Raw genomic sequence first — 24,967 nt, forward strand, 5'->3', positions numbered from 1 at the left:
CCAGAAGTTAGCACGATTTCTACAATGAACTAAATTAAATAATTAAATAAATATTGATGAACGAATAAAATACATATTATTTGATAATTCCGGTTAGTACTTTTTTGACTGATGAGCTTAAATTCTTACTTTGTCGAAGAGCGATCATGGTCCATCGAACATCTTCCCGGTGCATAAAGTTAAACGCAGAAAGACCAGCTACCTCTTCAGTCATGTAACCTGCAACTACTGAGATCCGTTGATCACAAGTAATAATTCTACCATCAACTAAATGCCTTGTGATATATTCATCTTTTCCTGCTTCCACTAATTGTTCATTCAATGGTGTTGGTTTCCATACTCGTACGATACACATAAGGCACTCGTCTGGGATGAGTACACCACTTATACTAACAGGTACATAGCTTATTGGTTCAGTAGCTCGAGGTTTTGATCGAGCTATTCTTAGATTGAAATTTCTTCTCATTTCACCACCATTTGCATCTTCCATTTGATTGGAACTGTGACTCAATTGATGACGCAGTCTATAGTGATCTTCTTTGTGTGTGATATCGTAAATGGATTGACCCATCAGATCAAACTATAAATATGAAAGTAGGAAATAATTTAATAAAATTTTAATATTGACTTAACGTCGGGTCTACGCAAGGGTAGAATAATAAAATGGATAGATAGAGAATTTTATGCCCTTTCAAATAAGGTATCACTATGTAGAAGGTGTCATTTGAAAGTTTAAAGCTGGTGTGGCTGGGGGTTAAGGGATGCAACTTCAAATTCTCTAGGTACCATTTGTGAACTTCCTCCTCGATATCTTAATCGACGGGTTTTCACTCAAGAGAATGATCACATCAGATCAAAAGTTATTCAGGGTGGATAATTTTAAAATGAACACACTGTATAGACAAAAAAGGATGATAGTTTGAATGTTTCTAAACCATTCGTCAGATTATGATGAAACGTTGGTAGGGTCTGGTAGGGAAAAAAAAGTTTCAAGTGTTAAAAATTCTGACGTCAATGTTAGACATTGTGAAAAGTATACTTTGAGTGGGAATCGAACCCATAAATTTTAGCTTAACGGAACAACACAGTACCAACTGAGCTACCGATGTATTCTTACAAATTAAAAAAGAGTAATTAAAAATGTATTCGAACTAATAATGTAAAATTAAATTTAGAATATTAAAGACTTAAATATAATATTTACCGCATCTCTTTCTAATAATTTTTCGACATTATGTGACACCAAAACAATTTTCCCAGATGTAGATAGTACCATCAAAAAACCACCCAATTGTTCACATACCATTTGAACCATACTATTAACAAGAAAACTGTTCTCCATAATGCCTAATTCCGTTGAATCATCCTGTGTGTTATGATTTGAGGGCGATGATATTATGCTATTCTGTTGATCTGTATTATTACTATTTGTTGTTGTTGTTGTTGTCTCTGTCGGTTGTTTTTGATTATCCGTTAATTTCTTTTTATATGAAATCTTTAGTAATTGAATTCGCAACCATGTTGATGTTAATCTTAGTACACTTGTTTTATGCACACGTTTTGGGCTGTTAAGTACTAACGGTACTAATTTTCCAAGTTCATTTATTAATTGATTTATTTTATCACGTCGCATTTTTTCAGCACGATTTCGTTGTTCACGGCTACTGCTGAAACAAATAAAATATTTTATTAAAATCATGAAAAACAAAAATATTTTTCTTTTTAAAATTCCTTTAGCTGCTTTTATTTCTCTTACAAGCTACAAGTTTTGATAAATGTAGAAAATTATTTCATTATTTATTTTTCTCTTGTTTTTTTCCTGTAGAAATTAATGTTTTGCTTACTAGCTAACTTTAATGCTTGTTTGGGACTTAGTAGAAGAATGCGAATGATGAAATAGTAAACAAAATCCCACTTTATTACAAATAACTACGTACAAAAAAAACATTTAATCGAAATTTTGTATTGAGCTTATGTATTTTTTATATCTTTAAAAAGGTCCGATAGGTATCATGTTAAGTTTGACAACCAGATGGACAAAATTGCGTGGGATAACCATTTTTGAAAAAAACATTAAGCACCTTGATATCTTTGTGTATGCACCTAGCTTTTGACTCATGCAAGGGGTCTCAGATTTTAATCGACTAGTTTTGGAAAAATCTGTGAAAACATATCATCCATCTACCGTTTTACCATGAAACCAATGTTAAATATGCTTACTTTTGAAGTCATTTATTTATTTAAATAATCGGGCAATCTTCTCTAAAATTTTCATTGTTTTAGACAAATGTCGATGTTTTAGACTTAGTTCAACTTCATATTTAAAAAAATATCAAGCTTTTTATTTAAAATTGCCTTGGTGCTCATACATCCTTAATCATTTCATTACTTAGCGAGGAACGTCCTTAAAATTGAGTTATAATAAAAGGATAATGAAATAAATTGAAAAATGAATTGTTTCGACACTTGAGTTGACTGGCGGGTATCCTGTTTTGTAAAATATTGGACATATTCAATAAAAAATAAGCGGTTGTTTAATTTTTAGGATTGTGACGCAATTCAAAATTTATTGGGTTCCATGGAAGAAAACATCTCATTTTCTATAACATCTCCAAATAAAAAAATGTTAAATCACTTACGAAGAAGAAAACTGTAGACTATAACTTTCGTTTGTTGATTCCATTTCTTGAAAAATGCTAAACAAATTTTCAAATCAAAACCCTTTTTATCTATATTTCTATTTTAGTTCGTATAGTAAGTTTTGATACAATCGGATGTAATATTATTTTACTTATTATAAAGATAGTTTGAGCCTTTGAATATCCATTCGCTAACCAGTCTCTATAGAAAATTTATTACTATTTTTTTTATTAGATTGCAGTCAACCAATGTAATTTTTTCTTTCACCCTTTTAATGAAATTCTCTTTCGATAGCTCATCGATTATTGATTTTAGCACAAAGTAGTATAGGTCAAGCATATATCGCTTTACAAGAACGTTACTCGCTAAATTAATTAATAGAATGTAATTTAATTTTAATATAGAGGTGACGATAGAATAAAGTTATTCACAGTGCTCTTTTGCTTTTACAGAGTTGTTTTATAAGAGGTTACCACGAAAATGGGAGACATGCTTTTCAGAAAGACGTTACTACTTAAATGGGAGAAAAACATGGTTCAAAAAGATGTTACTACTTAATTGGGTGAGAATTTTGAGAATATTTTGAAAATAATTTACCATATGTCAATTTATTTTTTTTGTCCGAAGTTTATATTTTTCATTCAAAATGTGAGTTATCAGAAGAAGTTAAACATAATAGAGATAATTTAAAGTAAGAACAAGGAAATTTTCTTTTATGTTATAATAAATATCTTGATCAAGCCAAATGAAGGTTCTGTACGCACATGTTGGATTGACTACTAAATCCGAAGTATGTCTTTTTTAAACTAATATTACAATTAATTCATAAATTACCTATACTGTTAAAGTAGCTTTAATATTTAATTCTTTAAACAATAAAACAAGTATTTGACTTCTTAAATGAATGCTTTTAATTTTCAGAATTACTAATGCACAGATATGCAAACAGTATCGTGAGAGAAAAAAGAAACTAATTACACTAAACCTGCGATGTAGGGTACCACAAACTAATATTTTCAATTAATTGTAATGAATACAGTAATTTGTGATTTCAAATAATTTTTATCTTGTTGTATGTTTTTCATTTTTTTGGAATTAAGTTTTTTTTTATTTTTGAATGAATTCACAAAATGATCTCACAAAATTGAACATGTTCAAAATCAATCAACCAACCCAGCAAAAAAATCAAAGCAAATCTGAGTAAAAAAGTACATTTATAATATACGAAGATACGATGGGAACATATTTCCAACAAGGTGTCCCACGACACCTCTCTCTTTTTAAGAATGTAATAGACATGTAGCTTTACAAAAAGTTATTTTATAAATTGTCATAAATTGTAGATAGTAATTAGTATAAAGTATGGCTGCTAGTGGTTTACCACTATGAACTTAAATTATGTAAATAATATAATATGCAACTAAATTAGAAAGCATTTTGTATTGATAGCTTTGACAAGTTAAATACATTTCTATAGTAATTTACTGAACAATTGTAATTATAGAACTATAAATTAATTTTGGTGTACTAATTGAAAGGTTTTTGTGGTAAACTACAAATTGCTATGTATGTTAATTTCAGGAGAGGATAGATGATTGAAATAAATATAGGTAAGAGCAAGAAATCCAAGGGGAAGCGGTGGCGATTTCATATTTAACATAGAATATTAGGTCTAAAGTTATTAAATACTAGTTAAGTAATAAACTAGACGTTGATGTTGTTCAAATTTTTCAAACATAATTTACAAAACTATGGTTAAGAATGTATAAACAAGCTAATTTTGTACACATTGTATCCTTCACCCCTTAATCCACTCGGATATTCCACAATTTCCTCATGATACCGAAAAAAAATTGGTCCTCAGAGCTCGCTTTGCTCTCTTAGAGTTCAAATAAAAAAACTAAATTAATACGTATCTTATATACAACTTAGTAGTTTAAGTTTAAAGATCGAACACTCTCAATGGAAAACACTTTATGAAGGTATAACGACTTTTGTGTTCTGACTTAATTTCCACCCTCATGGGTAGGCAGTGATGTTTACGAAAAAGTGTTTCAAGCAAGAGCTGTTTTTTTATAAGAATTTTTTTATAATTTAATGTTACTCATTTACGAACTTCACGAATCTCACATTTTACGTTCTGAGCACGCTATAAAAATTTCAGCTTGATATATCTTTTCGTTTTTGAGTTATCGTGTTGACAAAGAGACAGACAGACAGACAACAGGAAATGGACTAATAAAGTGATTTTATGAACACCTATACCAAAATTTTGTTTGTATTATCAATATTTTTCATCGTTAAAAACTTGGGACTAAACTAAGTATACCTTGATATATTTCATTTGCACATGGTATAATAAAAAAAGTTCTACCTATTAATTTTATTTTTATTAAATTGTCAATTTGATGTTAGCCTACCTACTGCTGCCTGCATATTTTATATGATAATAACATTCTATGCATTATTTCTTTCTGAGTTTTTCAATTAATATTTCAGCGCCATAATATCACAAATATCAACCATAATCTATAATCGATAAAAATAGCTACAATTTGTTTACAAAGTTTTTTTCATCCGGGCAAGTAAATCATTTTTTAACACCCGAAGCAAAGAAAAAGGGGTGTTATAAGTTTGACCGTTATGTGTGTGTGTCTGTCAGGGCCGTAAGGAGGGTACATAGCGCCGGTGGCAAGTATTTAGGTTGCGAAATATATATATATCGGGATCGGCTCTAACGATTTTGATGAAAATTCGTAAACTGATAGTATTTAACATAAGAGTAAAGGCAGAAGTGATAGCTAGCGAAAAATTGATATCACAACTAAAAACAATGACCCAAATTTAGTGGGTTTCAAAAAAATTTCAATAAGATCGGATCAAATTTGCCTGTGTTATCAAAAAAATCGAATTTTTCAACTTTATGACGTCATCAGAATCCAAAAAATTTAATTTTGCTCTATCACATCCAAATTTTATCCAATTTTGATAAATCAAGTATGTAATCCTACTGAATTTGGGACATACTTTTCAAAATTGTGATCAAAATTAACGTAGCTCTAATAGGTTTCCAGAATGGGAAATCCTGATTCCGGAATTCAGCACATATGTGATAGCTAGCGAAAAATTGATATCACAGCTAAAAACAATGATCCAAATATAGTGGTTTTCAAAAAAAATTCCAATAAGATCGGATCAAATTTGTCTGTGTTATCAAAAAAACCGAATTTATGACGTCATCAGAATCCAAAAAATTTAATTTTGCTCTATCACACCCAAATTTTATCCAATTTTGATAAACCAAGTATGTAATCCTACTAAATTTGGGCCATACTTGTCAAATTTGTGATCAAAATTAACGTAACTCTAATATTTTTCCAGAATGGGGAATCCTGGTTCCGGAATTCAGCACATAAGTGATAGCTAGTGAAAAATTGACATCACAGCTAAAAAGAATGACCCAAAATTAGTGGGTTTTAAAAAAAAATCCAATAACATCGGATCACATTTGCCTGTGTTATCAGAAAAATCGAATTTTTCAACTTTATGACGTCATCAGAATCCAAAAAATTTAATTTTGCTCTATCACATCCAAATTTTATCCAATTTGGATAAATCAAGTATGTAATCCTAATAAATTTGGGTCATACTATTCAAATATGTGATCAAAAGTGATCTAAATGTTTAAATTTACAATATGTAGCATGGCTATTATAATATTAGATATAATAAATAATTATTAAGTATTATATTTTATAAATGAATATGGATTATAATTATCGCTGATAATATTTAATAATCGCCCATGTAAAAAAATTTAATTGCGAAGGTCGTTTTAACAAAATTTTACATGCATTTTTTTGAGAGTTATTAGACATAATTAAATACAATGTATGATTTGACTGATAAAAAAAAAAACAATTCCAATGTTTTATTTATAAAAATTCTTAGATAAATAAACAAAAAAAGATAATAATAATAATAAACAAGTTTAAGATTACATTTATTTTAAATGAGACACTACTGGCGAACAATACTGGATACCGTTTGTTGTCGTTTTGGGTATTTAGTTATATCAAAATTAGTCGCCCTACTAGCTGAGATGGTTTAGGCGTAACCAATTCCGCGGTATGCTTAGGGTAGCGGGTTCGATTCCCGCCGTCGCAAGAAAATTAATTTAATTAATAGTTGTGATGGGCTGGTGTATTGCATGGTATATGCATGAAGGAGGTGGTATCACAATGGTCTCTATAGCCTAAGTGTTTCCTTCGTGCACAGCCAATATAACCTAACCTAACCTATCTCAAAATTGGGCCATAGGTGGGAGGTGGAGCAGGCTGACAATGGGCGGTGAGAATCCTGATAACTTCATCTGGAAGAATGTGTACGTCTGAATGGACTTTATATTACTGGAATTATTTTTCTCGAACTCAGTTACTCTTGGTTAATTTTCTTGAAGGTTTTTTTATGCAATTTAATAATTTAAATTTTAATTCAAACGCACTTAACTTTAGTTTAATGTCCACTTTGCAAATGCTCCGATTTCCTAACTTCTTACAACACATAAAAAAGTAATTAAAAAAATTACATCAATTTGATTTTCAAGCTAATTATCAGGTGTTTTTTAACTAAATTTAGTAAAGAGTTTTACATGCATTTTCAAAATCGAACACATCTCTGTCTCTGCATGTATATTTTGATGTTATTCCCATCGTTTCCACCAATAGTGGATTATATGGGGCTGACACTAGACAATGCTTTTGCTAAGTACGTGTTAATGCCGTAATAACTGATGAATTACTAAAATTTTTATATCAAAAACTTCTGATATCTATCTAGATCAAAAATTTCTTGTTAACCTCCTTAGACAAAAGCTTATGGGTACGCCCAAGTCATTAAAATTACCTTAACTATAATAGGTTTTTAGAATGGGGCATCCCGGTTCATTCAGCACATAAGTGATAGCTAACGAAAAATTGACATCACAGCTAAAAAAATGACCCAAAATTAGTGAGTTTCAAAAAAAATTCTAATAAGATCGGATCAAATTTGCCTGTGTTATCAAAAAAATCGACTTTTTCACCTTTATGACGTCATCAGAATTCAAAAAATTTCTCTCGCGACTCCACGTCGGCTGCATTTATTTATAAGTACACCCAATTATCATACATTGTACGTTAATGACTAATCAAACGGCTTGAGTTTTAAGTGCTTCTAATATTATATCTAATGATCATATTTTTTGAGTATGTTATGCAGGCGTCAATAAATTTTCCACTAAAAGTTATAAGGTAAATAAAAGTGTGAGAAAGTTACTGTACTTTTTTTTTGGCCCTTCAAAGAGATGGCATCACTTTTTCTTCAACGGATAGCAAAAAAAAAATGATATTGAATAAAAATTGCTACAGATTCAAATAAGATTAATTTTTTTGTGAGATTTTCTTTTATATAAAGACGTTATATAGACGGAGCCTAAGTGGGCGAGCGGTCTAAGGCGCTAGTCTCCGATCGTTTGTCTACTTAGACTTAGGTTGCGGGTTCGAATCCAGGCAGCGGCAGTGTGAACAATATATAATTAATGGGGGCGATAGAATCACATTGTCGTCGTTTGGATAAGAACGTAGTAACTGACTCCACCCACATCAAAATGTAATTGTAAAACATATGTTTGTAAATGAATAAATAAATATTAACAAATAATGATGTTTGTGGCCCCTGTTATAGGCGTATATGTCAGAGAAACGGAGGTTAAACCCCATTATAAGGACGTTATACCCAAAATCACATATGGCGACTTTGGAATATTAGTTTCCAAAAATAGGAAGCCGGAATTAAATTTTTTTTAATTTAAACCAATAACTTGTCATGTTCCATGCCATGTTCCAACTATCTACGGAATCCTTTTGTGTACGAAACATTTTTTTCAATTTGAGTATAGTTTTCTTTTTTTACTTTTCATATTATTATGTTTTTTTCAGTGAATTGGTAAATAGAGTTGACAGAAACAAGCGTCGAGAACTTGTTGAATTGTTGAGTTGTTATGGTTGTTGCAAGTTATACTAGTTCTACTAGAATGTATTCATTAGGGGGTTAATTACAATTTATTAAAGTATATAAGTACTACACGTGCCATCGTCTTCCTGTTCTAGACAATTTCCTTACATATACATAAACACATCACACATATACATCATACATTTATTTATATTGTGTTGTTTTCTATTTATATTGATGTACACTTCAAAGCAAAAACAATGAAGCAATTGGCAATCTCTATCTCTATCTCTATAAATTATAAATGCGAAAGTAAGTATGTTTGTTTGTTTGTTTGTTACACTTTCACGCTAAAACTAGCGAATGGTTTTTAATGAAACTGTACAGAAATATAGCTCATACTTCAGAATAACACATGAGATATAATTTATAAATATATATATTAACAAAAAAAAAAAAAAAAAATTTAAAATTAATTTAATTTGACATAACCATAAATTACAGATTTCTGTAAAAGTATTCATTTGACATTACCATAAATTACGGATTTCTGTAAAAATAGTCAATATAAAAATTTTTCCTGATCGATATCGCGCGAATAAAACATGATATCGATTTCGTTGAAATATTTATCGAAGTGTATTAAAGGCAATATGACCCGAAAAGAATTTCATAGCATTCGGTCGAGTCGTTTCGATTTGGGCTCTACTGCAAACGACTCTATCGAATGTTCTGGAATTAAGCACAAAAGTGTTAGCTAGCGAAAAACTGACATCGCAGGTGAAAAAAATGATCCAAAATTAGTGGGTTTCAAAAAAATTTTCCTGGATTCCGAAGTATAAATCTTACGACTCTCTACTATTTAAAATTATTTTTCAATAAGAAAATAATGAGTTTATTAAAAATAGATAACGTATTGTTGATTTTAAAAAGTGTCTTAAAATAGAACCATTTTCTGGCATCAGACAAAACACGCCGTTAGTAGATTTCCTTATGCACTTGTTGCTTCAAATAGATTGCAATCGAGTATATATAGGATTATTATCTACTTAGAAAAATATACACAAACATGCAAATAATAGAATACACATAAATTATATAATTTTGCAATTGCAACTTTCTTTTCTTCTTGATATTTCATAATCATTCGTAGATATAAAATTCTATTCAATTTCGAATAATAAAATATCTTTGAAATGATGGTGTGTGGATATTGTGGAAAATTAATTATGTATATTGAAAATTTTTTGTTTCATTTCTTTTATTTATTATAAAAGATATTTATATCCGGAACTTAATTCATTATCTGAATATTCAAAATAGCTTCTCATTTGGAAAAGTATGGAATTTAATAAGTCAAGTGTTAATGGAAAATTGCGTCAAAGGTTTGCAGAGCATTTTTTAAAAGTTTAATAGTCAATTTGTTGATTTTTGAGGCCCTGTAAAACATTTTTAATCTATGATATTAAAAGTTTTAACGATAAGGGATCTGTAGCTCACTAAACTGAAAAATTATTTGTCATTGGCAGCACTGCGAATGCAGTTCCTCGTTCGTAGTAATGTTATGAAATTTTATATATCCTACTCTATATTTTAACGGATAAGTTTAATACTTCAATAATATGAAAGTTGGTCGTCAATTCACGTCATTTGAATTGCGTAAAAAATTTATACTGCCATATATTTCTATAAAATATCACTTGAAAGCATTTAGATCAGATTTGCCCAGGTTTCATCAGATAACTCACAGATTTCTCCTAGAGTGGGCCGAACAAATATGGAATATTCGTACGTAGAAACTATACGTACGAATATATCGGCAACAAGTCATGGATAGAGTTTGGTGCGATCCTTGAGGTTCACACGAATAACTTCCCAACATAATAAAAAGTTATAAAAAATAAAAACTGGACCGACTCGATCGATCGAATGTTATTCGGATCATATTACCGTTAATACTATTTGGTCGGCACTTCAACGAGGTCGATATCGATCAGGAAAAAATTTAAGAAAAAACTCGCCCGAAACGAAACGACCCGACCGAATGCTATGAAATTATTTTTGGATCATATTACCAGTTAATACGCTTCAATCGGTTAAGAATTTATAACGCAGGTAAATATCTCCGCGAATATTAAAGTTGCAGAAAAACTGCTTAGAAGATCGAATATAGTACATTTTATTTCCTACAAGTTTTTTTCTCATCAAAATTTCAAAATTGTTAAGAAATCGAAAAATTCTTAAAATTCCAATCTATAATTAACCAATTCTTAATTCGTTAGTGGTAAATAGAACTCAAAAACTGCAAGGTAACTTTTTTATGAATACACATTGTATAAGCTGTGTGACTTTGTTTCGTCGAAAGTCCGCGATAAGAGTACACAGGAAATTAGTAAAAATAAATAGCATGATTTTATGAATTAAATTCCAATATCCGTGTTGGTAGTTTAGCACTAATATGCGGGTTGCTAAGTTATTTACATATCTTGTTTAATTTTTGATGGTTCACATTACATGTAACATCAAACATTATTAGTTTTAACCTCTGTATAAAGAAGGTTTAAAAAAGTTTAAAATCCAAATATGTAATCCGAATGGATCGCCAAAAATCATTTCAATCAAGCGCCCCAGTATCATTTAGGAGAGTAATGAGTTCCTTAAAAATATTTTTTGCTCGGAAACGTTGAGAGAAATCAATACTTTAATTTGATACTCTTTTCTTTGGTACATTTAAATGTACAGACTCTTTAAGGTAAAATGGCCCGATTATGGCGACTCTCCCTCATTTTGACTTTTCCCAAATTTTCATGAAAATCGTTAGAGCCGGTCCCCATATATATAAGGCACAACCTTAATACTTGCCACCAGCGCTATGTACCCTCGTTACGGCCCTGCTTTTATCAATCTTTAAAATGATAGACAAAAAGAATAACACTAATTTCGCTTCGTTAGGGGCTTATACATATTTTGAAGTTTTTAATATTTATGGAGGTTTTATGGCGTTCATACCACCTTTTTTTTATAAATATAAAATTTATAATTCTGTATACATTTTTTTTTGTTTATATTTAATTTATAATAATGATTTCTTATTATAATATGTAATTAAAAATAAATTAATATACCAAAAATTCATTTTAATGATGAGGTATTATTATATATAATTATTAAAATATAATAATAATAAAATATTTGAATAATCTATTCCGCACCAAATTTTTGATATTTTTGCCTAAAGCATAAAAATTGAGTGTCAATAACCGAAGAAAATATACCAATTATTTATGTTATTCAATTTATTCATACAGAGTGTGATCATCTTGTTAGTTAGTTTCTTTTTTATCGAACAGGAAATGCAATCATCTCCATCGGGTGGAAAGTTTAATATCTAATAATTAAGGATTTTCCATTTCAAGTTTCAGTTTAGGGTTCCGCACCCGAAACATTTGGTAAAGGTTTTTAAATGTAACCATGCTCTAAAAAGTATGAAACAAAAAAATATTATCATCTGAAATTGTTATGATAAGTAAAATCGTCGTTTCTGTTCTGTGGATAACAATTTAATCTTAGAGATCCCCCGACTGAAAAGATGATTTTACTTATTATAACAATTTCAGATGATTCTTCTTTCATACTTATTAGAGCGTGATTATGTAGTCGTCGGGGTTTTAGTAATCAAGCCCTTTCATTTGATACTCAACCTTTCATTAAAATTTTTTTTTAGTTCAATACTTTATGCCCTCTACAGGTTGCCAATTTAATATGACATCACAAAGTATATAACCGCAGCGGACGATCAAAATTTACGATTTTTTTCCATGTTTTGTAGGCAATTTTGTATTTCCTGATTAAATTTATTACAGAAAAACAATCCTAACCCTTTTTACGTAAAATGAAATTGAAGAACACCAAAAACAAAATCAACCCAAAATCTCTTCAGTCTGTCCAGGAAATGCAGAATACTTTTGTAAAAAAATTTTAGTTCAAGCAAAGAAAAACACACTGTATAATGTTACTCATAATTGCTGATCATAATAATTTTTTTGTTAGGTGTTAACGTTGAACTGAAGAAATATAGACATATCAATGTTTCTACAGAGTGTAACAATAATTTGCTGTTTTCGCATTTTAAAAAAATTTACAAAATTTAAAAAACCCCCCACAATTGCGATCTATTTTTTGTCTACGATGCCACTGAGAAATACACAGACGCACAGATAAACACTTTAAACTTATAACACTCCTTTTGAAATCAATATCAACGTGATGGTCAAGGACATCAGATGAGATGAATAGGATACTTAGAGAGTTAATAGAGTCATTAAGAATTTTCTTATATGAGAAGTTATCCAACAAGCAAGGGTCTGTGAACACGATGTCTACATGCCCGATGTCTACATTACACACATGTTTTGTATGAGTTTAAAAACTAAGGTTACAATTTACAAAAATAAACAAGTGAAAACAAACAATTAACTGAGTTAATTTTTGAAATACCATGCAGACAGTGTTGATTACTCTTTCACATTACACATACATACATGTCACACATATATATTTCCATATCAGGCATACAAAAAAATTTACGCCTAATTTGCGCCCTCACGGCTAAACAGTGATGTTAAAGAAAAAATATTTCAAACAAAAGTTGCTTTTTTTTTAAGGATTATTTTTTACATTTAAACTTTTGTTCTATCACTAACGGTTTACAAGATGAAAACCTATTGACCTATGTTGCTCATTTACGAACTTTACTTCACTTTTTACGTCCTGAGTACGCTGTAAAAATTTCAGCTTGATATCTTTTCTCCTTTTTGATTTATCGTGTTCACAAACGGACGGACAACCGAAAACGGACTAATTAGATGATTTTATGAACACTTATACCAAAATTTTGTGCGTAGCATCAATATTTTTAAGCGCTACACACTAGGGACTAAACTTAGTATACCTTGCATATTACATATATGCATGGTATAAAAATTGTTAGTAAGATGTACCGAATTTCTTGTACACCTTGTATTCAAAGAACCGATACGAATATAACGTTATTGTACAGGTCGGTGGGCCTCATGACCTTCATCAATAAATAATAACAATAATGTCTATATTACCATAGTCCATTATTTATCTAATATATCCAAGTACCCTACTAATATTATAAAATAAAATATAAAATATATATCATATTTTTATTACAACATAATATCATGTCTACTATACTATATACGTATAACGTACCTATCTATTTTGAATGCAATGCAATATGCATTTATTAACTCGTGATATTTTTCATTTTTTTATCGATATTTTTTATTTACATTTTATAAATATTTATGATATTATGTTTATATATATATTGTATCCATATCGTATCAATAATATTATTAAATTAAACATGATCAAAGTTTAATTCAAATATCAATAAAAACTGGTTGAAACCCGGCGAAAATGATTATTCATCGATATCAGGAAGTTTTCAGTTGTCTTAATAGTCGGATAAAGGAATATATAAAAAAATTTTAATAAAAAATACTTTTTAAGGGACAAGCTTTTATTGTACTTAAAAGTAGAAAATAATTTTATCTATAAGTCAGTCATACCCGACTAATTTGTAAAAGATTGAGGCGGTTAATTTAAAATATCAAAAATGAATCGGAACGCCTCATCTAATCCACATGCCTAATTACTTTTCGATTCATCCTTGATATTAAGCGCCTCAAGCTCTTACAAATAGTCGGATATAAAAGCTCTTAAAATAGTCATTCTTAGGGAGTCCTCAATGACAGCTCCGATTATGATGATTTTTTTTTTCAAAATGATTCTTTTTGTATATTATTTAACATCAGGAACATTTTAGATGGGGAAAGTAATCTGGAGGGGGAATAGGCAATGTCGCGACTGATATATTGACGCCCAGCTTGAATCTCTAATGATAAAAGTTTGGATATTCGAGAAGATATTGATTTTATATTGTATGTACTGTATTTTATATTGTAGGTGTCACATAAGAAAGGATTTTTGGAAATTTATTCCCTAAAAGGGTGAAATAGGGGATGAACTACTTAACCGATTTTAAAAGTTCTTGATAATGATAATGTAGCATTCTATAATTGAAAGAACTTTTAAAATTAGCGGATTTTATTATTGTTCGTCTAAATAAATTTACTACAGTCATTTTATCATCTTGAAAAAAGAGGATCCGTAATTACACAGAATAAAAATTGAACAATTTTAAAAATATTTTTTTACGTTAATATAATGCAAAACGAACACTCCACTCTTCTAAACATGAAATTTTACCTTACAGGAGTTTTTATTTTATTTACTGTAATGCATTCATTATGAAGAGAAATTTAAGTTAAAGCAAAGTTTGGTAATAAAGAAAATTGAAATGATAATCTTGGTTCGAGTGTATCATTTATATAGAAATCGAGTTTTCCAATTTTCAAAAATTCATTTATCAATTTTTCATACTCATGCAGTTAAGTGAATGTTCCAATAATGTGCGTTACAAAAATTAAAACTAATATATTTAGTAAAACCAACCATTTTTGATAAAAAGTATTATAAATTTTTATTGTTAGATTGTATTCAAAGTTATATATACGTATTATAATTATTATTCTGAACAAAACTACCATAAAATTATTTATTGCCGCATTGCATAATAGGTTTTAATAAATTTTTCATAAATACACATAATATGAACCAACGAAGTCCGAAATATGTACTCACCGAATATGTACTAACAAAGGTACGATATTTTCATTTTACTAATGTCAATCGAAAAATTACAAATTTTGGGCTCATTTATTAGAAAATTTCATTTTATTTTACTTAGATGAGTTTTGCCGGAGATTAAAAATAATTTTGCAATTTGTCTGAACTCGGACTTTTAAAGTAAAATTTTAATGTATTTCTCTTATTATATTATGCTGCTAGTATTAATTGTTTATTTTTGAATGCAGCAAATGTAAAAAAAAATTTCGACGGCAATTTCTTTTAAATAATATTTCTAGTAACAGAAATTGTGAACTCAAAAGATACGAGAACTGGCAACATTTTCAAGAGGCTATTTTAAAGTGGCTGAATTTCGGATATTTAATTCTTTATTGAATTTAGACAGAGATGAAGTATGAAGTACGTCTCGCACATGAGAAGTATTTCTTTATTAATTATAAGACTAAATCATTAAAATATTTTTTTTAATGATGAGAATAATATCTGGTATGGGTGTTAATAAAAACAAAACTGTCTAATTATAATTAATATAATCAAAATTGTCTTAAAATAATTATAAGATCAGCAATTTTCACAGCTTTTATCGGGAATCCGTACTAGTAAACGCAATATTCAAATGCAACCTCTCTCAGATGCCACTCGTTAAATAAAAATTAAATTATGTAGACAAAATAATTAACTATAAATTAATGCTTATCAAATAATTATTAATATCTGGATGACCGAGCTTTGCTCGGTTATTCGCCAATAGATGTCAGCAAGAGTCATATTTTTCACTTTAGACTACTCAAACGCCTCCTTTTTGTTATGTTATAATTTGCATTGTATTTCATTAACTACGTTATACACCAATAGATGTCTGATGAATTTTTCATGAAAAGACGGATAAAACGACATTTCTGATAAATGAAACCTAGCTAGATCGACTTATCGCCCCAAAAAACCCCTACATACTCATTTTCATGAAAATCGTTGGAGCCATTTCCAAGATCCTTGATATATATATATATATATATATATATATATATATATACAAGAATTGCTCGTTTAAATATATAAGATAAGATAAGATTATGTAATTCTCACTATATTTAAAAGTATTACAATCCAAAAATGATATATTTAGACCCATCATTTTCTTTCTTTGTGGCATTATTTAAATTACCCAAAAACGTAAACAATTAATTCACAATTTTTTAACATATTAAATCAACATTTTCTGATTTTTTCAATTTGGGTTTAGAATAGCTCTAATATAAAATTTGGTGGCCATGAAATTAAAAAAAAAAACAAGTGGGTCATTTTATTTTACATATTCATGTTGTAATTAATAAAATTCAAGTGATAAATAATAAAATTAAAATATTTTTATATTAAATCATTATTGCATAATCGTATTATTATTTCCTCTCATTATACATTTTTTATTAAAAGAGATTTTTATTGAAATAGAATTTTCAGTTTCATTTTTGTTTTTGAAAACATTTAATATCTCAAAAGACGGGTTCATTACACTAATTTAATTTACATGTCGATTTTTAACCAATTTCCTAGATCAATTTTTTGTATTAAATAAATACGTATTTTGACTACTAAGTAGTCATCATCACTATGAATTAGCTAATCGTAATTACTCTTATTGTGTATGTTACTCATTGCTAATTTGGTGGCGGGCTGCACATTGATATTTTCGTATACCTACAATTTATACTTTTCCAAGTATCTGTCAAATAATGTCAGTGACGTCTACCAATCAGCTTTCTTCAGTTGACTAGTGCTTGGCCAATGCGCATGATCCTTATGCGCAATGATATTCGAGTATTTTTTGACGTTTAAAATAATAAATTACAAAATCAAAACGTCCCGTCCCGCCAACTTGTATTTACATAGAGGAAATACCCCTGAAAATATTCTAACAAGAAATAAATTTCTGCAGTAAATTGCATTAAGAACCCTACTTTTTTGCTCTGGCTATTGGGGTATATTGAAAAAGAACGAAATAAGTAAAATAATTTTGTTTATACCCGGTATAATAAATATAAAATGCTGTTTTATGTCGGGTACTTTTTGAATTTTATAAATTTTATATTTAACATTTAAATTTTGTTAATTAAATGAACATTTAAAACATAATGACCCACTTGTTATTTTTGACTTCAGGGTCACAAATTTTATATCTAATACAAATATTGAAAATTACCAAATTGGATGCAAAAAATTAGTGGTATGATCGATGTTAAAGATGTCAATTGCAACGGTTAATTACCTACAATGAAGAATACGGTGATTCATAGGGGTAGAAATACTTTATTTCAATTTATTATTTCTGAAAACAATGTTCTTAAAGATAGACATTTAAAAAAATTAAATTAAAAGAATAATATCATAATGGATTATTTAACTTTTTGATAGAAAGTTAATAGAACCTTTTCGAAAATCAAAATAACAAATTCTGATACTTTTTTTTGGGTGATATTTACAGTGTTTTAACTTCAAATGTAAACAAGTGAAAACAAACAATTGACTGAATTATTGAAATACCATGTATAGACAGTGTTGATGACGCAATCGCTTGTTTTTTTGAAGACCCGTAGTTAAAGATATTCACTTTAAGAAGCCACATATTCATATCTGATATTCCCATATAATACATACTATACAATTTGCATCTAATTTGCGCCCTCGTGGGTAAACAGTGATGTTTACAAAAAAAAAAAAATGTTTCTAATAAAAGTTGTTAATTTTTTTATAAGGAACATTTTTTACATTTAAACTTTTGTTCTATCTCTAATGGTTTACAAGATGGCACTTACGGAATCAAGACCCAATTGACCTATGTTGCTCATTTACGAACTCGACCCCCTTTACGTCCTGAGCACGCTTGATATCTTTTTTCGTTTTCGAGTTATCGTGATGACAGACGAACAGACGACAGGCAGGCAGACAGACAACCGGAAATGGACTAAGTAGGTGATTTTATGAACAACTATTCCAAAATTTTGTTCGTAGCACCAATATTTTGCCTGGATTCGAACCCGCAACCTAATTCTAAATGGACAAACATACAAAGTCAAACGCCTTAGACCGCTCGGCCATTTAGGCTCTAAGGAATATAAAAATTCATTTCATCAAAAATTCATCAGAAAATTTCGACCAGTCCTTTAAGTGTCATAGCCACCACAACTTGTTAGTTAACAAATGTGTTGATAGTTTTTTTAAGTACAATCTATTTATGATGTAATAAAAGCACGCACACATACTAAATGGATTTTTTTTGCTTTTTTTTTGTTTGTCTGGTATCGATTTTCATTTGACATTGTTACTAAATTCATAAAATTTATGTTACATGTAGGAGGTAGGTTTAACTTATGTGCTATATCTATCTAGTTAGTAACTATAGTATAGTAATATAGACGTTGCCTTTTAAATGGAAATTATTCAGGTTGTTCGGTTCAATCTCTTGTAATAAGATAAATATTTGAGATATAGATTTAGCGCATAAAAATTACTTGGCAAATATTGCTTAGAATAGAAAAAATTTTCTGTTTTAATCCCGTGACGCAACAAAAAGCGGGATGTTACATGTTTAACGTGTACGTCTATGTACCTATGCAATCTTGATCGAAAATGTTCTTAGCTATGTTTAAAAAAATCTATTCAGTTTGGATAGATTGCGAGGGAATATTTTTTCGCCCTTTAAGGAGCTTAAATCTATGAACAATTGTTCATCTTTACATTCCCTCCAAATTGAAGAAGTGCCTTTTGCGGCTGTCAATTACCTACGCACTTTTATCCCCATTTTTTAAAATCGAGATTTAGATTAAATGGGCCAATTCCTGAGAAAAAAAACTCACATTGTAGGCCCAAATATAACAAATTCTGAGACCTTCTATTTTAATAAAAAGATTTAAATTCTTCCATCAGAGGTGGAGGGCAATCAGAGGTTATCCGAACGATTTCCGAGTTTCGATATTAAATATTGTTTACTTTCCGGTATAGGAAGTTATTTAATTGGTCCGATTTTCGAAATTGAAATTTTCAACATATCTTTACGTTTTATGGCCAAAACAAGACAGTAACACCAATTTGGCTCGTTTGAGTTTTAATTTTTTAAAATTTTTATCATTTGCCTATTAAATTTAATAACTGATACATCACTTTATCTTTATGGCAGAGAAAATAAAACTAACCATTCAATTTGCTAGCAAGAATTTTATTTTATTTTATAGATTATTTATTATTATCCTTTAAACTTTAAAGTATATTATTCATCTTTAGCCTTTAGATACTTCAATAATTCTCTTCAAAAATCGATATTCAAATTACTTTTTATCTTTACTTACTAATTGAAGGCATGTTCTTGGTTGCAAACAAATAATTATGTAAATTTACCTGGAACAAAAAATTAAAAAAGTTAATAAAAATTTTCTTTCAAATTTTTAACTTGTTTCTAAAGTGCAAAAAAGTACGGTAGCTTTATATCCTTAAATATTATTTGAAGCAAATCGTAACTTTTTTAACCAAATTTTTTTTGGACTGATAGACAAAAAAATAAATTTGTATTTTTATAAATATTGTGTATTAAACTCGAATACCCTTGATAATTCATTCTTTTTTGGGCGAGCCTAAAATTTACTTGAACAAGTGAGAAGGATACTTTTATTACAGATTAACCACAATGACAGAGTATGAGTTAATAAAAAGAGCAATGTGTCTCTAAATCTTTTTCTCTCTCTTGGACTCGTTTACGTCAGAGAAATATTATATAGACCCAGACTAAAATTATAGAGTGTGCCTCAAAACTATTTTCATACGAAATATGTACAATATGTACAATAACTAACAAAATAGTGTAATAATATCTGTTTTCGTTTGATATTTCACAGAAAGAAAATGTTTTAGAATAGTTTTTTAGTAGGGGATAAAAATTCTACTTTGGTGATTACTATTGTTGAGATCGTCCTCTCGGCAGTTACATGCATACCACGCGAACATACATACCACGTGGAAAACACTCACGGCCATCTTTAGATAATATTAATCAAGCTCAGGATGAAAGCCTAATTTCCGAGTTATAAAAGTGTTTGAAAGAGCGAATATTTCTTGCTGGTCGAGCTACTTTACATCAGAGTAGACATAGACAGCTGTCTTCAATTTATTATTTGTCCAGAAAAGGCAAAAATGGTGTCAATTCAAAGATTACTAAGCTGAAAAGCAAAATCTTGAACCCGATACCTTTCTGTGTAATTTTTTAAAAGTTAAATTCAATGAACAAAACAATAATTTAATAAAAATAAAAATATTATGTAATATTCATTGGTCATATAATTTAATTGGTATGTAGGCGAAAATATTGTATTACAGGTGAAATAATAAGTAAAAACTTACATAAATTTAATAGTTTGAAATGGCAATTTTCACATAAAAACTTTAAATAATTGTTATATGTGAATACTTTTCAATTTTATGGCTTTTTTTTTTTGGTGGCACATTTTGTTACGGAGGTAGATTTAAAACTATTGGCGTAAACTTTATAAAATAAGTTCATCAAGGTCTTTAAGTGTAAAACTTTTTTTGAGAGCTTTTTCCCTGAGAGGACTAATTACTAAACAATATTTATTTGATTAATTAGAGTAAGATGAAATACTAAAATTACAATGTAGCATAGTTAATTATTTAATTTCTCGACATATACTGCTGACTATGAGATAGTAATTATATGAAGACAAAAGTTTAGTTATTTTGTCTTTTGTTAGTTTAGAATGCAAGTATAACTTGGAGAACGATGTGAACTTGTATGTTTGTAGAATACGACGTATGCTCAAAGAAGAGATTGTGTGTTAGAGACACTTGGAAGGTTTTCAAATTACATACATTGTATAATGATGTTCCTTAGAGTGAACCGTAAAGATGACATGTTAAAAAGGCACTTACAGGTGTAATCGGTGGGTATGATATGATAATGAGCGTCTGAACCATGTTACATTATGATCTTGTATCAAAGGTCACACGCTTTTATCGATATTTGTTTAATATTTGTATTCTCACACATATGAGTGTTAAACATGATTTCAAATAAAAAAAACCTTGGTAAGTGTTGCTGTCTTTAAGCTTAGGGTCTTTTTATTTTTTAAGGCTTCTGCCACACTCTTGCGAAGTAGCACGAAGTTGGGCGATGAACGATAAAGTGGAAGAAAAGCTAATAGATGTCACCTGTTTTCACCTCGTCTTGCCCAACTTCCCTAAAAAAGCAGTTTTCTGTACCTGAGTCAAAGGCAACACGTAGCAACGCGAGTATAAGCAAGTATCATCTCCACACTCTCGTGATTATTTTCGTGAAGTTTATTAATAGCAGTCCCTTATTAATTAGCGATTAGGCTGCTTTGTGTTTTGAAGTATCTGTAGCTCAATTTTTGAATATGTAAGCTTTAAAATTTTTATTAAAACATAAAAAAAAAAACTATGCAAAAATATGTCCACAAAATGCGAATATTAATATTTAAATTTCTGTATTGGAAATTTTTTAATTTAGAGGTTCCCTGCGAATTATTTTTCCGTTTCTACTTCTTTAAACCCAAAAAGATTTGCTGTTTTTGATCTTGCAAATATTATTTTGAAAAGTTTTTATTTGATAAATAAAATTTGCACGTAAACTATTTACAAATGAAATAACCCACCAAATAAATATTTTCGTATCACACTGTAGATATAAACTGGTTCAAAATTGATTATATACAGATATAATATCTGTATATATACTACCTATAATATAATATGCGTAATACATTCATTCTTATATCTAGACAGACCTAGGCTAACTTTAGTTTGTGTAACCATGTTCCAGAGTAGGTACCAGACAATAGCACCAATATTTATACTAAAACATACACAAAAAAGTATGTGTGTACTCTTGCAAACATATACCTTTGGGAATATACCATGTGTGTTTGTACCATCTAAGCATATACATATCTGTAGTATGACAGAATACATCCGTTTAGTAATGCATCTAAGCGAGAGGTATTATATACATGTGTTGTAAGACTACAGATACGATACGACAGATCTTCTGTTGTATGCATGCAGAGAGTGGGAGTTTTGTTGCATACAAATATTATTAATTGACTAAAAAACTCCCACTCTTCAAGCGTCTTCCAACTAATGTTCAATACATGTATATAAACCCTCTCGCTTAGATGCATTACTAAACAGATGTATTCTGTCATACTACAGATATGTATATGCTTAGATGGTACAAACACACATGGTATAATACAACATTCAATTTGTGTGTATATTTCACTCATGTTCCACAGACTAACCACGAAAGTTTATATCGATATAAATTAAGTAAAATCACACGCAATCTCATTAGTCTTGCGTACTTTGTTGTGGTATTCTTGAAGGTTACAAAAGTATACGCATTTAATTCTATAGGATTTTCGATGTTTTATTTGGGTTAATAATGATAGAAAATGAACCAATCATACCTAATTCGTGTGGATGATCCACAATGTGTTTAATAGGTAGCTGTAGAAATTATTAAGGATGTATGAGTACCAAGGCAAAGAGGCGGGTTGATAAGAGCCATTTTCGGCTTATCACACACTAGAAAAAAAGTTTTGATTTTCAATTATAATTGAATGAATGTATTTGTAATCTTAAAGATGTGTACTTTTTATACAATGTATATGAAATATACTAAGATATAGTAAGTTTAGTCCCAAGTTTGTATCGCTTAAAAATATTGATGCTATGAACAACATTTTGGTATATGTATTCATAAAATCAGCTAATTAGTCCATTTCCATCTGTCGTCTGTCCGTCTGTCATCACGATTGCTCAAAAACAAAAAGAGATATCACGCTGAAATTTTTATAGCGTACTAAGGACATAAAAAGTGAGGTCGAGTTCGTAAATGAGCAACATAGGTCAATTGGGTCTTGGGTCCGTAGGACCCATCTTGTAAATCGTTAGAGATAGAACAAAAGTTTAAATGTAAAAAATGTTCCTTATAAAAAAATAAACTTTTGTGTGAAACATTTTGTATAATTATTTAGCTTTTGATATTTCGAAAACCAAGGCAGATATCGAAAAATTTTATTCTTATTTTTCGTCTACATTCATGAAGTTATAACAAAATTTATCATCAAAGTTGAGAATAAGGTACACATCATTTCAACACTTAATCTAAAATTGGTTTGATGCTCGTATCACAATAGCTATAAATAATTAAACAATCAAAAGCTAAATAATTAAACAAAGTTTCCAAATTTTCGATATTTTGGAGAATAAAGGATAATAATTTCCGCTATGGTCAGTCAGTACTATATTAGCCCTTTTACACTTTGAAAATTTCAAATTTAAAAAAAAAGCTACGGTAGCTTTGAACCTTATATCTCGAATCCGAATAAAAATAAGTGATTTAACCAGTTGTGAATTACGTAATAATTGATCTACTCAGAGTTGAATAATAAAAAGTTTAGAAAATTATAATATAATTATTGATAAAAACTAATAGTTTATGATTTGTTTATTCAAATCCAGACATAATTCATAGAAATTGATAATATTTCAGACCATTTACTTCAAGGACAGTAAGGTATTTATTATAATATTTATTTATTATTTTATTTATATTAATTCGTCGTAAATATTAATAATTTCTAAAAATCTTTATATATTGGGTGCTTATTTAACTTAAGTAACTTAAGGCGGTCTTTTCGCCAATGTTAATTAAAAAATATAAATTATAAAGAAAACTAATTTTTTTATAATAATATAAGTCTTTATCTATGGTATAGTTTCGAATATACTTAACCGTGTAAATTTTTGTGCAAAATTTTTTCAAAAATGTTAACAATTGTTGACAGTCTTACGAGAAAGTAAGATCATACTAACTTTTCTTGAATTATACTACCAGTTATCGATTAGATGGAGTGAAAAAAAACGAAAAATTCGTTTTTCGAAATATTCAGGTTTCTGTTTTTGCACTAAAATATATAATAAAATTGTTCTTAAGGCAGCAAGTAAATACTTTGATTTAAGACAATATTTTCTTGCTATATGTTGTAGAGTTTGTTGAGACGAACAATTTTCCAATTTAAACTATGTATCCATCTCTTACTATTAATGAGCAAGAGCAGACTTTTAAAAGACCTCGCTAGTCCAGGTCAACCTCCTGGTTCTGATTCCTAGAAAATATTAGTACCTTGAATCATTCTGTAATTGATAGGCATATGTTGCTATTTACTGGACAGCATTTGTATTGGAATGATTGTATTTTATCAGAATGCTGGTAGATTGAAGAATGGTTGTCAATGTGATTTTGTTTACGAATAAACTAAATTTAAAATAACATTATTTTGTGAAAGGAGTAAACCTTTTTGTACATACCTGTCTATTTACAAGCTGATCATGGCTTATTGTTTTCTAAATTATATTCAACGTAAGTCAATATCTATGAGTGAATAAATTGTCATACTATATTCCAGTTTTAAACCTTATTTTAACATTTGAGGAGGCAAAGCTTCAAGTACACAAAGTAATGTACCTCGAATCTAACAACATAATGCACCATTGACATGGT

The 24,967-nt window shown here is 29.2% G+C and overlaps 1 protein-coding gene across 1 annotated transcript in view; it reads right to left on the reverse strand.

The window, feature by feature from the left end:
- The window catches only part of LOC123294805 (hypoxia-inducible factor 1-alpha-like), a 39,387-nt gene that overhangs the window by 1,478 nt on the left and 12,942 nt on the right, over positions 1-24,967 (reverse strand). The window contains exons 2-3 of the mRNA XM_044875959.1: positions 1,205-1,667; positions 130-580 (exon numbers count right to left, since the gene is read on the reverse strand). Coding sequence (XP_044731894.1) covers positions 130-580; positions 1,205-1,667 — 914 coding nt within the window. The remainder of the gene's footprint in view (positions 1-129; positions 581-1,204; positions 1,668-24,967) is intronic.

The sequence above is a fragment of the Chrysoperla carnea genome, chromosome 3 (assembly GCF_905475395.1).
Source record: "Chrysoperla carnea chromosome 3, inChrCarn1.1, whole genome shotgun sequence".
NCBI classification, from domain to species: Eukaryota; Metazoa; Arthropoda; class Insecta; order Neuroptera; family Chrysopidae; genus Chrysoperla; species Chrysoperla carnea.